Source organism: Cucumis sativus, chromosome 6 (genome assembly GCF_000004075.3).
Source record: "Cucumis sativus cultivar 9930 chromosome 6, Cucumber_9930_V3, whole genome shotgun sequence".
In the NCBI taxonomy this organism is placed as follows: domain Eukaryota; kingdom Viridiplantae; phylum Streptophyta; class Magnoliopsida; order Cucurbitales; family Cucurbitaceae; genus Cucumis; species Cucumis sativus.
The window spans coordinates 28,437,136-28,450,357 of record NC_026660.2 but is presented as its reverse complement, the minus strand read 5'-3'; the positions used below and the strand labels follow the sequence as shown (position 1 = coordinate 28,450,357).

Below are 13,222 nucleotides of genomic sequence, written 5' to 3'. Positions count from 1 at the left end.
ATATTCGTCGCACGCTGGCCGTTGGATCTTTCTCATCTTTACACGTGGCTTGCCTTTTCTTTTTACTTTCCTCCTTGCTTGTAAAGCTTTTTAATAAGTTTAATTTTAATTGTTTTAAATTCGGGTTTTTAAGTGCACTTTTTGTTTTTATTTTTCGCGTCTGAAAAGATTCCATTCAAAATTTTAAACTATATCATTTTCAAACTCATTTTTTAAATTCAAAAACTTTAACTCAATGGATTAAATGCCATTCATGTTCTTTTTTTAAAAAAATAAAATCCATAAACTACCACCTTTTGTGTTAGACAAAAAGCAGACCATCATTTCTTTTTTTATTATAATGATTCAAATACGAAATTGTATGATTTGAAGTTTAAAAGAAAAATGTTTGAGCTCCCTTCAAAACATTTCATGTAATTTTGATTTTTCTTTAAATGAAGTTAATATTTTATTCCAATGTAGCAGATGATAAACTACGTGAAGTTGAAAATTGGTGTAGTGTGTAATTTCTGCATAATTGATGATGAAGATTATGTCAAATTCTTTTAGGTACAATGACATGTAACCCTAGATAACACTATTATAAAATTAAAGTTGCATACGAGAGCTCCTCTACTTCTGTCAATTATACAACTCTTCAGTAATGATATATACATCTTGGCAACCATAAATAGCATGTAATAATGATAAAATTAGATGTCATTCAAATTGGACCAATAAAAAATTTGACAATTGTCACCGAAGGAAATAAAATAAATTGTGTAAAGTGATTTTTAAATTATTAAAATTAATTTTCTTACTTTTAAAATTACTTTGTAATACACTTCTATAATTTTAAATCAATTGTTTGAACAATCCAAAATCAATATACGGTTAGAATGCTTTCAAACATTATTTGTATTCTATTAAATTTGATTTTGAACGATTACAATAAACTTAAAAATGACAAAATTAATAGAGAACGTCTTCTAAACAAAATGAGGCTTTAGCGGATTGGGTTCAATCAAATTACACAATCCAAGGAAGCAAGACACCATCCAACCAATATCACCGATAAGGTTTGTAGGATTGAACCAAGATGCATAGGGTTCATCTTCCAGCAGTTAGCCAAATGAGGGACTTCATGGAACATAGACTTGATGGGTACGATAAAGCTCGTGATGATGATGGTTTTATAAGATGCTGGTTCACATCCTCAAGCTCGTTCACATGTCCCAATGTGGAAGATTAGGGTACGATCTAACGGCGTGGATGCCAAATTGGCCAACTACTTAAAACAGTTTAACAACAAAATTTTAACTCTAAACAAATAACAAAAAATTGTATTGGCCATTACATCACTGGCCCTCCTCCATAAATACATGAACAGAGTTGCCGTCTTCACACAGCCAACTTCATTCTCTCTCGAGCTCTTCTTCTTCTTCGTGAAAATCACTGACAATTGAACATGGATCTCAAGTCCTTTATCGAAGTTCAACCAGACTCTCACTTCCCCATTCAGAATCTCCCTTACGGAGTATTCCGGACTGCTCCTGATTTGCCTCCCCGCCCTGGTGTCGCTATCGGCGAGTACGTGTTGGACCTCTCTGAGATCGCCTCCGCTGGCCTCTTCGACGGTCCTCTCCTCAAGAACTCCGATTGCTTTAACCAGGTATGTCAGCTTCAACGTCAACTATTTCATAGCAGTTTTTCAATTGCGTCATTTACCCCCCGCCGGTGAGACCCAGACTCCAATCTGTAGTTTTTATTATTACTTGAAATGACGTTTGATGGAAATTGATTGCTCAACTGACCAAGTAATAAGCTCACTGTAGCCCTTGTTGCGCGTAATTGTGTATCTTAAATTACCCGTGTTGTTGTAAATGCGTGTGTTCGATTATTTCTTGAATGCCAATTGGTGGGAATTTTCATGGCGTCATTGTTTTATTTTCTTTGTTTCTTATGGAAAAATTGGCAATCAAGAGGCCCTAATCTTCTTACTTCTTGGTGTAGCCTAATCTGAACAAGTTTCTGTCTCTGGGACGGCCTGCTTGGAAGGAAGCTCGTGCAACGCTTCAAAAACTGTTATCGTGTATGTTTACTTTACTATTACTTCTTCAATTTAGTTCTTGAATGCAACGAGGAAAAATTATCCAAAGATTACATTAGTATTGGGAGGATAACGTATTTAATTGTTGGCGTGGTTATTATTTCTTCAATTTCCATGTGTACCAATCACCAATGGAAAGAACTGTTTTTCTTTTTGGTGCAGCCACTGAACCAACCTTGCGTGACAACGAAGCTTTAAGGTTGAAGTCACTTATTCCATTGGTAATAATATGCAAAATTTAGAATATTCAACTTCCCTCCAAATCTCTTCTTATAAGATGTTTGCATTTTTCAGAAACAAGTAAACATGGTTCTTCCCGTGGCCATTCACGACTACACGGACTTTTTTTCGTCTATGCATCATGCAAAAAATTGTGGAACTATTTTCCGTGGCCCTGTGGACCCGATTGTTCCCAACTGGTTTGTGGATACTGAATGTGAATTAAATTAAATCTTCGTTTCTTTTCTTTTTAAGATTGATAGTCCTAAGTTTAAACATATAGGTTCCACCTTCCAATTGCATATCATGGACGTGCATCATCTATTGTCATCTCCGGGACAGAAATTGTTCGACCCCGGTATGGGTTTTTCTCTTCTTTTATGTTTAGTTTTTTAGTTTCAGTGTAGAGTAATAGTAAAGTGAGATTGAACGAGATAAAAGTGTATGCTAATCTTTTGGTAACCTCTCAAAACTTGACTGAGGATGAAATATAATGCACTTGGGTGTCATTCCTTTCATTTAGTTTATATTTAATTAGTGCCTCGTGTGTCTAAATACGTCAATCATATTTCTTTTTAGATAAAAAGAACTTGGATTGTAAATAGGCTTTTTATCTTGTTGTCAGGATTTGTTCTTGCACCATTTCTTTCTATGTTTATCAGGCTTTCGAACCCCCTTGGTTACTGCTGATATAATACTACACCCCCGTTCTTTCTAGCATGGATAATGGATTCATTCTTATAGTATCTGATTGTTATCTTTGGATTTTTCTCATGTATTTTTACCTTCTCCAGAGGCCAGAGTAGACCAGTCGGAGATTCTCCACCACCTTTTGGCCCTTCTGCTAAGTTGGATTTTGAACTGGAAATGGTTATAATCCTAAACTCAGATGTGCATGCAGAGTTTTAATAATATTTTGGTATTGTCATAGATCATGTTATGTTCTACTTCTTTATAGGTTCAATTTTGATTTGTTAATGTTGCTTACAGGCTGCTGTTGTTGGTACTGGAAATCTGTTGGGAAAGCCTGTAGACATAAATGAAGCAGAAGATCATATTTTTGGCCTGGTGCTGATGAATGATTGGAGTGGTAAGAAATTCTTTAAATTTACTAAGAATACTTTTTGCTTTGCTAGTTCTTAAAGTTATGCTTGCTTGCTTGGTCAATATCCTGATACCTTGTCTTTTCACAGCTAGAGACATTCAGGCATGGGAATATGTTCCTCTAGGACCCTTTCTTGGGAAGAGTTTTGGTAAGTACAAACATTTTCATTTTTAATTCTCATTTTTAGTTCTAGGAGCTTAACTGCTTAATGGAGAACTTACCATTGCATTTACTGGTTAGAGAATATAGTTTTCATTATTTCTGTTAGAATAATCAACTCTATAAACGATTTTAGGGACTACTATATCCCCATGGATTGTTACACTAGAAGCCTTAGAGCCTTTCAAATGTGATGCTCCAAAGCAGGTATGACCAGTCCATATTATTTGTTTTTTCTTCTCTTTCAAATTGAGTTATATGATTTGTGCCTTTTGTCATAGGACCCAGCTCCATTGCCATATCTTACCGAAAAGGAATCCAAGAACTATGACATCTCACTGGAGGTACTTAATTCATTCAATTTTAGCATTATGACCCATCGTTTGTTCTCTTGCTACATCTATTGATTAATACCTCAACAAAAGTCAGTAGTTTGTTTGTCTCTTGCAAAATTTATCATGCTCTTTGCATCAGAGTTTAGTTTGTTGGTTGAGATAGTAATAAATATATGTGCCTATTGACAGGTTCGAATTCGACCTGCTGGCGAAAGCGATGCACATATAGTGTCAAAAAGTAATTTTAAGCATTTGTAAGGAGGCACTTCAACTCTTGTAATGTTATATTTATAAATCCTAAGTCATGGTCATACCTTACCTCCTCCCAAAACAACGTGTAGATATTGGACGCTGCCTCAACAGCTTGCACACCATACCGTCAATGGCTGCAACTTGCAGCCAGGTGATCTCTTGGGCACTGGCACCATAAGTGGACCTGTATGACTTTCTACTCCTTTTTTTTTTCCAAAATCTGTGCGTGTTTGTTTGTTAAAAATGGTCTCATAATCTTTTGATTTGGTCACAGGAACCAGAATCTCTTGGGTGCTTGCTGGAATTAACATGGAATGGAGAAAAACCATTGGAGTTAGCAAATGGGTTACATCGTAAATTTCTTGAAGATGGAGATGAAGTTGTCTTCACTGGTCAATGCGAGGTGATTATTTTTTCTCCCATTACTTTTCTATATCAAAGTTTTGCTGTGATTTGTTGTGATAAGGTTTGAATTTCAAATTTATTTCAGGGAGATGGTTACACTGTTGGGTTTGGGACATGCGCCGGAAAGATTTTACCGTCAGCTGAAGAAAAAGATTTGATTAATTACAAATCTTAAATCTCCTGAATGTTTAGATTTCTTTTTTCTTTTCTTGTAATAAAATCTGTATAGAGGCTGTAGCAAGCGGTAAACAACTTGATCATGATGGTTGAATGAATATCACTGCCTCCGTTTCGTTCTTCAAAGTGCAGTCTCCGGAGTCGTCTATTTTTTAAATTACTAATTTATTCTCTATTTTTTGTTTTTATAAATTAATCTTCTTTAAGACATCTGTGTTTAGTACTTCATTTCTTTTTTAAACATAAAATTTGTTTTCAAAATTGTGAAGTAAAACTGAAGATTTCAAATATACATATTGTTTTTCAAAATCATAAAACAAAATCAGTTACCAAAATATATATGGTTTTTGTTTTAATAAACAAAGAATTTAAAAACAAATTTTAAGAAATAGATAAAACAACCACAAATTCTAAAAGACTTGGTTTTGAAAAAAAATATTAACAAACGAAGAATATTTTGTACTGTTCTTTAAAAGAAACTTAATGAAAGAGAGAAAAAAATTACTGTCTTTCTTTCTTCCCTTTTAGATTATGTTTCTCGGACTTGTTAAAAGCTTAGCTGTGTAAGAGATTACTTTTGACCAATCAAACATCGCTGGATATATAATTCTGCTCATTACGTTTGATTATACAAACCTTTCCATTCCTAACTGCCTCTGAAAGAAGATATAATTGAGCATTTTTCATGAACAACACAGCTCCGAATGAATTTCATCAATAACATGCATTTGCATATTTGAGTTGAGGCAATCAGTCTCATGCAAGTACATGAAAGAATCAAGAGTTAAAAGAAAGAGATAAGAGTACATGGACATCCAAAACCAAGTTTATGAATGAGCTTCAAAAGAGAGGACATATATTTGATCAAATGCAAATCCAAATCATTTAACAGAGATTCCTGATGTTTTTTTTTTTTTCTTTTCTTCTCTTTAAGATGATTGCCAATCTTTCCTTATATCAAATGTGTAGTTGAATTCCAGGTAGCACTTGTCATCATCATCAACAAACTACAACCAACAAACAAACACAAAAACCCACAACTTTTCTCATCCATTTTTTAAATTGAAACATTGAAGTTTAAATCTTCATAATGAAATCAAACTCTAAATTACCTTAGTTCTTGCTGAATATGATCCTCGAGCAAAGATCCCAGATGGGGTTGTATCTTCAGGCATTTCGTGAGTGTAAGGTTCTTCCTGAGGACTAAAAGTTCCCAGCATTTCTTTTGAACTATCCACTGTTTTTTTTTTATATATATATAAATTTCAAAGACCAAACAAACAAAAAAGGCTGAGTCTTTGTAAATATTTAGTTCATAAGAGAATAAAAAGAGAAAGAAAGTCACCTTTAACACCAGTTTTCCATACTGTGTTGGCATATTTGAGACCTGCAACAATGTTATTGCTGACTTTGAAAGTGAAGATCAAGTTGTAACGGCTACCTTCTTTCAATGTAAACCATAGCCCTTTTGGATTCCCTTTCTCAGGAACTTGTAGAACAATGTCTGCCCTTCCTGGAGTTCTAATCGCTAAGCTCAGAATCTTTACTTCTGGTTCTAAAGTTTCTGCTTTTTTTTTCACCCATCAAAACAAACAAATGAAACACAATTCTCTCAATACTTTCTTCACTTCTTAAACTATTTAAACGAAATCTGTCTTATAATTGAAATAACAACTTCAAAGAATTACCTCCAACAGCTGAAATATCCACACTTCCTAGAAGCTGTTCCTTCCACCTTCTCAAGCTTTCATCATCCTAAAAGAACCCATTTTGGAAGCATTACAAATGGAGCATGATCAAAACCAAACAAAGACCAAAAGTTTGCTCAAACCCAAAAAAGGAGAATGAAAAAGAAATGGAAACCTTATCTTTCTCAAGTTGTGCTTTCAATGTACATTGAGGACCCAACTCAATCTTCCTTCCTTCTTCATCTTCATCATCCTCTGCTGCACAAATAGAAGTCTCACTCATTTTTATACTCAACCCAACACTTTCGTCTCCCTTCTCTTCTTCAACTCCACCTATTTTCTTAATCTCAAGAGAACCGTTTCCATCTTCATTGTTGTCAAGACCCATTTCTCTTAAAATTCCCACCAAGTCAAAAGACCATCCACAAATGGTAGACAAAAGAATGAACTCTGCCCACCAAAAGGAAGAGGAAAACAGAGGAGGTGAGGAAAATAGGCAGAGAGAAGTCAAAGAGCAAGGGGGTCCAGCCAAAAGAAACAAACAAAATCAAAAGAGAACCCAATAAGAAAAAAAATGAGGAGCTTTTATACGAATTTCCGAAAGTATTGGTAAAGGAATGAAAATTGAAAGAAACCCACAAAAGGATAAGCCTTGGAAATTAGAAAGGAAAAGGAAAAGAAGAAATGAATGAATGAATGAAACGTGAAGAGAAATGGTCGTATGGTAATGCTAAAAATAACAAATACAAATATGAGAGATCGTGCAGGTCACTTACAGCTCCAAGATTCCAGGGGGTTTCGTCTCTCCAAATTCAGCTAATCGAAGAAGAAGAAGAAGAAGAAGAAGAAATGAGAGGAAACAGAGTAGGTAAAGAAATGGAATGAATGGAATAGAGATGAGCATTTGACCTGTTCTTGCGGAGAAGATTCTTGCAAATCATTGGTTATAATGCAGATTGTTAGCTGCCCTACCGCCTACAATCTTCATGTTCCTTATAACTTCTGTGTTTGTCTGCTCCAACTTATTATTATTATTATTATTTTCTATTTCAACCATTTTAAATGCTTGAAAGTGATTACTCAATTCCATGCTTAGCTGGATCTTTAATTTTGTTTGATTGATTTTATTTTTTGTATAATATTTCACTTTCGGATTTTTATTTTGTTGTCAAGTTTTAACATTTCTTCTTAAAAAAACCCATCCACTGGAGGAGGTATTATGTTGCAACACTTCGTTCAAATTCGTTTAAACTTAGTCAATCACCTAAACAGAGGTAGAGTTGAAGTTTTTCTATTAATTTATTATTTGAGAAATTCCACAGGACAATTTTTATTTTGTATGTATCCTTCCAAAGGGTTTGTTAATAGTAAATCTTCAATTTATTTATTTTCTGATCATCTAATATTTGGGGGGAAAAGTAACAGCTTTCATTAATAACAAATTCAGACACTGTGATTTCTTGCTACAAAAGGAATGAATTGTGAGTCTGGTATGATTATGAACCGACCATCGTAGTTTTTATTCCCTTGTACTTTTCTTTTTCAGAGGGATAAAACGGATGATATTTGAAGAAAGAGAGAATAATAATTACTTTTCTAATTCTTGTACTTCAAAAAAGTAGGTCAAGGGAAGTATAATGTACAAGAGTTATGTTTATTATCTGTAAACAACTAAACTAACACTGTAGGTTTATGAAAATAAATGTCAGATTAGATATAACAAAGTTTGAAGAGTAATTATACAATCCAATATATTTCACTTTTGGGGTGATTTTTGGTGAAGGGAACAAACTCAAGCATCTGGTTTGAAAGGAAACTATTCTTTAACATGAAATAAAGTAATCCACATAAAAAAAAAAAAGAACTATTTCTAGACGCCAAACATTTTCCAAAAAATTACATAGCAACCTATTTGAAGGTCAAAAAGATCAATCGCTCCCCCATTTCCTTGCAACTCTATCTTTGGCAGAGACATCTTTGTTTGAAATCATCTCAACCTCAGCATAATTACTAGCAGAGGACTTTCTCAAAATTTTTGAAGTTACAAAAGTCAATCCATTTCTTGTTCCGCGCAAAGCATAAAGCAGTGGGTTGAAAACAACAGCAAGCAACAGTTCACCCTTTGCAACTAGGAGATACTTTTATTCAAAATTTGCACCAGTGAAATGAGAGATTAGTTAGTTAGATTGCATTCTAAAATAGTTATAACCTGAATCTACGATGGATTATAAAGGAAAATACTTACCATCACAATTATACCAAGAACAGCAAGACTGGTCTGTTGTGCTTCTGGCCAGAATTGGTCATCTGACCAACCAAACCATCCGCCTGATCCAAACCAACCTCCTCGTCCTCCACCACTGCCACTGCCACCGCCAACCTCCTCTCTTTTCTTTATTTCATTATTCCATTTCTCAAATTCATTTTTCTTTCCCCCAAGTGCACTTTCTAATGCCTTCCTTGCTTGTTCCTGATGTCAACAAAGAGAGAAGGCAAATTTAAGCAAGATTTCCTAAAAACACTTTGTTGGGCCCGATAATGAAGAAGAATGCACTGCATGTCTGTATATGGTGCACATTGGATCCAGAAAGTTAAATAACAACATAAAGTCAATTCTCATTGTTGTTCTTTTTTTTCTTTTCCTTCTTTTGAGAGTTAAGTGAAGGGATGGATGTGCATATCTAACAACAGTGGCACTGCCCTGGGGAAAGGAAAATTATGTAACTGGGCAACTACAGCTACCAAGAATAAATGTTGATCATTTATAATTCTCATGGACAAAAAAATACAGGATAGAAGGATGCTTCCTTAAAATAATTGAAAAAGATAGAAACAAGTTGAGTCCTCTCTCAAACAGGATTAGAACAATTCATACTTCAGTTTTTCAGCAGCCAGTCTACTTGATTTATTGACCCTTTTTTTCCTCTTAGGACCAAATTTAGTAAAAGCCAAAGCGGACAGATACAGTTGAAGGCAGCATCAACAGAGTACACGCAATCGCTAAAGTGAACATAACTCAATGACTTCACGGCCTATTGTACTAAAAACAAGAGTGCATGCAGACCAGCTTCCACATTTCTTCATACGAAAGCGCAAATTAGTGGCTTCCTAAGTTAAAGAATTCAAGTATAGGAAGATTAATATCCACTAAAATTTTCTAATAAATCTACAAATAGCTATAGCTAGCAATACCAAACAAAGATATCCCATTCCATCCATTTGAAGCTTGTTATGGGTATTAAGTTCCAACTCCAAATCATCCTATCTCCCATCCTAGCTTTGAAGTATTTACCCAACCTCAGTGTTCCTTCCATATGTTCTCAAAATTTCCCCCAAAAAGTAAGCCACAGAACGCAAATCCCTTGCATAAAGTTTGGCCACGCATTTATCTTTCCTCGAAAAAGTAGAGAAAATCGGACTGGATATATCAATCTCAGAAAATTAACTAGGTTATTGAAAACGAACAGAACAGGAAAAAGAAGAAGCTACAAATTGTAATCAGTTGAAGGTTGAAACAAATAAAGAGAAGAAACACACAGCACCTCTTTTCGATTGTCGGAGAAAAGGCATGAGAATCTGCCGTTGCACTTGAGCTTGGACTGCAAAAGCGCCCAATTGTGCATTGGATTACGAGGGCGACGTAATGGGAGGGGGGAACAAGTTGGGTCATCGGAAACTGAGAAGGATAGGGCGAGAATGGGAGGTGGGGGTCTTAGATTTAGAGCCTGAAGCATTGTTTTTGCATCTCCCGGCCGAAAAACCACGGCCTCCGCTTTCAAAGGTGATGGTCAGAGTCGGAGAAGAGACGTTAGCGTTGGCCTCAGGGTTTAGTTTTGGGTATTCAAAGGGATAACTTTATGGTAACAAACTAATGAAAATATAAAGAGAGTAAGCTTCGTCACACCCTAATTTCTATCCCTCTTCCTATCATCTTCAAATCATTCATTAATTCTATTTTCTTATTTATCTTAATTTATTAAAACAAACAATTTTGATAACTTTTAGAGTTAATGAACAATTATAATAACATGTTTGCGTTTGTTTCTGACTTATATAGTAAACGATTATTCAAAATCATTCTTAAACATGTTTAGGTAAATGTTCATGTTCGTTTGATTAACTATTTAAAAACAAAAGAAAATGTATTTATAAATTAAACATCATGTGATATTTCAAAATAATAATTATCTAACTTTTTAATATAATTAAAGTTCATAATATTTTGTACTCAAACTAATAATTAGTGAATAAATATAGTTAGTTGTATGGTTGGTAAATATACCTATTAGTCTCTTTATTAGTTAACTCGAAAAACGTTGTTGAAAAAGTAAGATAGTAATTGTATTTGAAATACCGAACATGGTTCGTTCAATAAAACACTCATCCATTATCATGGTTGGATTCTTTACTCAATAAATTATAAATGCATAAGAAAATTAAATGAAGGAATAATTATTTGTTAGTTATGTACATTTTAAAATGAATAGATATAGGATATCCAAGGCAACGAGGAGAAGGAAGAAGAGAATTAGTAGTAGAGGATGGATTTTCCATTTTCATAAGCTTTAGAGAGAGAAGAAGGAGATAGATAGAGAGAAATGGAGGGCTTACAATTATTTTGAAAACAACTATATATAATAAATTACTACAAACCTAAACATCCATTATTATACTTTTACATATACCATAAATAACCTAATTAAGCTCTCGATAATAATATAGATAGATGGATAAAATTGATATTCACACGTTAATAATAATTAATAAATTTTATTATTGTAATCCAAAAATTAACGAATAGAAAATTGAAGAGAGAAAAGAGAGACGAAGAGTAGGAATAAACTCAAACACAAAGATACAACTCTTCTCGTTTTTGACTTTGGCTCCTCGTTCCATTTCATCTGTCCAAAAATGATCCATCAACATTATTATTTGTAATTCCATAATTCATTACCTCACCAATTATATATATAATGGTAGTAGCTAAGGTTAGATGTGTGATATTCACAAAAATGAAAAGTTATTATAATTGTTTTCAATTTATTTAGTAGTTTGACAACGATAAGAATGGATCAATTAATAATGGAATATCAACTTTTTAGAATTCCACTTACCATTTTCGTTGGCATGAGTTGAAGAAGAGGATCCAATAGCGTCTTCAAGTTTCTAAACCCAATTCAAATTTAAAAGAAAAAATGTTGAGAATAATGAACTTGAAGGAAGATATATAATAGGAGAAGATACGTTTTTTTTAAAAAATAATATATATTTTTTGGTTGAATACATACCCAATCAATAACATTCCAACATAGCTATGGTGAAAATGGATAGTGATTCCTTCTTTAATTTTTATTAGCGGTTTGTTCCAACCTACCATTGTCATCAACGATGGATCATTTAGGTTTTGTTTTGTAACTATATTTGTTAATAATTAAATTTACAAAAAAAAAAACATCCGTTCATAAAATCAAACCAACCTTAGAAAATTAGATTGATAAATGATAGTAAAAAACAATAATAAGAGACCGAGAAAAAATCATCGTCAATTTCATAATATAGCCTAAAAATGAAACTACTACTATCTACCCATATATATCAAAATATGACTTTTTGCATGTGGTAAAAGGAAAATTTGTCCATATACTTAAGTAGTAAGACGAATTCGAATTCTTGGCAGGTTTTTCATTTATTGTGTGCTACATGAACTCATGTTTCAAAGTAGGATAATATGAAAATAGTTATAAATTAAAGGCACAAGTGGGTTACTCTTTAAGCACTAAAAGAATTTGGTGTCAATTAGAAAAAGAAAACAAATTGAAGGTGTGGGTTTTAGTTTTAGAATATGTACCTACTTTCCATATAATGCCCACCATTGATCCATCTTTTGTTGTTGGTTGGATTGAAAACACAAGGTTCTCTTGTAATCCCTTTATGATATGAGACGCCAGCTTCCTCATTTTCTGACCAACATAACAACAACAACAACACATATGTATATATTTATTAATGTTTAATACACTCAATCACCAAAACTTCAATAATAATAAAATTTACCAGCCTGGTTCGAAGAAAAGGTATGGAATCCACGATATCTGGACGTTGATCAGCTATTACATTAGCCAACTTAGCAACGTCTTTCTTCTTTATACTTTTGTAAACTTTGTTGATTGTTTCGAGAGGGCCTTCATTATCACTGCTGTCATCATCGTCCATTGAAAAAAAACCACCACCATGGCATTGTATGCACAAAGAGGCCGCTGGACGACGACGCTTGGTCGAGAGCAGCTGGGGAGGGAGGTAGCTATTATTAATTGTGGTGTGAAAAGAGGCAGCAGCGTTGAGATTTTTGGAGTTTGGGATTGAAATCAATGAGGTAGGGATACGAATGAAATTTTGTAACGAAGAGAAAGCCATTATGGGATTTTGATGGGTTCGGAATTTGAGAGATGGAATTTGGGGTATGAAGATGGAAATTAAAAATAAATATTATATATATATATATATGCTTTCCCCTCCTTCCACTTAATTAATTTGTCTGTTTGTTAAGCAAAGACTTGGGGGTGTTTTTCGTTCGGCGGCAAGCAAGAATCTTTGTTCATACTTTACCAATATCAAAGGCTCATAGCCCAGAATAAGTTCCAAAATATATTGCAAACATTTGCCATCAACACGTACCTGTGTTTATATTTATATGGTTTAATTATAAATTTGTTACGTATGGTATAGAGTAAATTTAAGTTTAGTTTCTATACTTTCATTGAATGATAAGTAACTGAATTCCAACTTCTAAAAT

At 33.7% G+C, this 13,222-nt stretch overlaps 4 protein-coding genes across 6 annotated transcripts; 1 reads left to right on the top strand and 3 right to left on the bottom strand.

Annotated features, from left to right (window-relative positions):
* Positions 1-1,331: 1,331 nt before the first annotated feature.
* Positions 1,332-4,872, top strand: LOC101206015 (fumarylacetoacetase). Its single transcript, XM_004134745.3, has 14 exons — positions 1,332-1,651; positions 1,993-2,071; positions 2,252-2,310; positions 2,384-2,508; positions 2,592-2,666; positions 3,103-3,178; positions 3,299-3,398; positions 3,502-3,561; positions 3,709-3,779; positions 3,854-3,916; positions 4,097-4,161; positions 4,249-4,345; positions 4,434-4,562; positions 4,650-4,872. Exons 1-14 carry the CDS (start codon positions 1,448-1,450, stop codon positions 4,737-4,739), a joined length of 1,293 nt encoding a protein of 430 aa, XP_004134793.1. The 5' UTR covers positions 1,332-1,447; the 3' UTR covers positions 4,740-4,872.
* Positions 4,873-5,362: 490 nt separating this feature from the next.
* LOC101206494 (rho GDP-dissociation inhibitor 1-like) lies at positions 5,363-7,481 on the bottom strand. 2 transcript variants are annotated; one of them, XM_011659822.2, is made up of 7 exons: positions 7,339-7,481; positions 7,206-7,245; positions 6,605-6,879; positions 6,430-6,496; positions 6,087-6,308; positions 5,854-5,978; positions 5,363-5,748 (listed from the first exon to the last, which is right to left on the bottom strand). In XM_011659822.2, the coding sequence occupies exons 3-7, from the start codon at positions 6,815-6,817 to the stop codon at positions 5,671-5,673; spliced, it is 705 nt and encodes a 234-aa protein (XP_011658124.1). In that variant the 5' UTR covers positions 6,818-6,879; positions 7,206-7,245; positions 7,339-7,481; the 3' UTR covers positions 5,363-5,670. The 2 variants fall into 2 exon arrangements, with proteins under 2 accessions (XP_011658124.1, XP_011658125.1); XM_011659823.2 differs by having other exon boundaries at positions 6,087-6,305; positions 7,206-7,457.
* A 631-nt stretch (positions 7,482-8,112) lies between these two features.
* On the bottom strand, positions 8,113-10,318 carry LOC101207146. The gene is made up of 3 exons (XM_004134750.3): positions 9,972-10,318; positions 8,675-8,899; positions 8,113-8,567 (listed from the first exon to the last, which is right to left on the bottom strand). Exons 1-3 carry the CDS (start codon positions 10,161-10,163, stop codon positions 8,358-8,360), a joined length of 627 nt encoding a protein of 208 aa, XP_004134798.1. The 5' UTR covers positions 10,164-10,318; the 3' UTR covers positions 8,113-8,357.
* A 700-nt stretch (positions 10,319-11,018) lies between these two features.
* Positions 11,019-12,913, bottom strand: LOC105435947. Of its 2 annotated transcripts, XM_011659818.2 has the most exons (5): positions 12,484-12,913; positions 12,278-12,389; positions 11,718-11,799; positions 11,544-11,595; positions 11,019-11,330 (listed from the first exon to the last, which is right to left on the bottom strand). In XM_011659818.2, the coding sequence occupies exons 1-5, from the start codon at positions 12,841-12,843 to the stop codon at positions 11,220-11,222; spliced, it is 717 nt and encodes a 238-aa protein (XP_011658120.1). In that variant the 5' UTR covers positions 12,844-12,913; the 3' UTR covers positions 11,019-11,219. The 2 variants fall into 2 exon arrangements, with proteins under 2 accessions (XP_011658120.1, XP_011658121.1); XM_011659819.2 differs by lacking the exon at positions 11,718-11,799 and having other exon boundaries at positions 12,282-12,389.
* Between the last annotated feature and the right edge of the window lie 309 nt (positions 12,914-13,222).

What these genes read in the sequence shown, in the direction of transcription:
- LOC105435947 (XM_011659818.2), bottom strand. Translation starts at nt 12,843, where the DNA reads ATGGCTTTCTCTTCGTTACAAAATTTCATTCGTATCCCTACCTCATTG. An exon ending in CTTTTCTTCGAACCAGGCTG is followed by an intron (nt 12,390 to 12,483) that starts GTAAATTTTATT and finishes TATGTTGGTCAG; the next exon opens with AAAATGAGGAAGCTGGCGTC. An exon ending in AACTCATGCCAACGAAAATG is followed by an intron (nt 11,331 to 11,543) that starts GTAAGTGGAATT and finishes ATTTTTGGACAG; the next exon opens with ATGAAATGGAACGAGGAGCC.
- LOC101207146 (XM_004134750.3), bottom strand. Translation starts at nt 10,163, where the DNA reads ATGCTTCAGGCTCTAAATCTAAGACCCCCACCTCCCATTCTCGCCCTA. An exon ending in TCTCCGACAATCGAAAAGAG is followed by an intron (nt 8,900 to 9,971) that starts GTGCTGTGTGTT and finishes TGTTGACATCAG; the next exon opens with GAACAAGCAAGGAAGGCATT. An exon ending in TTCTTGGTATAATTGTGATG is followed by an intron (nt 8,568 to 8,674) that starts GTAAGTATTTTC and finishes TTTGAATAAAAG; the next exon opens with TATCTCCTAGTTGCAAAGGG.
- LOC101206015 (XM_004134745.3), top strand. Translation starts at nt 1,448, where the DNA reads ATGGATCTCAAGTCCTTTATCGAAGTTCAACCAGACTCTCACTTCCCC. An exon ending in TGAAGTCACTTATTCCATTG is followed by an intron (nt 2,311 to 2,383) that starts GTAATAATATGC and finishes TGCATTTTTCAG; the next exon opens with AAACAAGTAAACATGGTTCT. An exon ending in GACCCGATTGTTCCCAACTG is followed by an intron (nt 2,509 to 2,591) that starts GTTTGTGGATAC and finishes TTAAACATATAG; the next exon opens with GTTCCACCTTCCAATTGCAT.
- LOC101206494 (XM_011659822.2), bottom strand. Translation starts at nt 6,817, where the DNA reads ATGGGTCTTGACAACAATGAAGATGGAAACGGTTCTCTTGAGATTAAG. An exon ending in CACAACTTGAGAAAGATAAG is followed by an intron (nt 6,497 to 6,604) that starts GTTTCCATTTCT and finishes GGGTTCTTTTAG; the next exon opens with GATGATGAAAGCTTGAGAAG. An exon ending in GGATATTTCAGCTGTTGGAG is followed by an intron (nt 6,309 to 6,429) that starts GTAATTCTTTGA and finishes TGAAAAAAAAAG; the next exon opens with CAGAAACTTTAGAACCAGAA.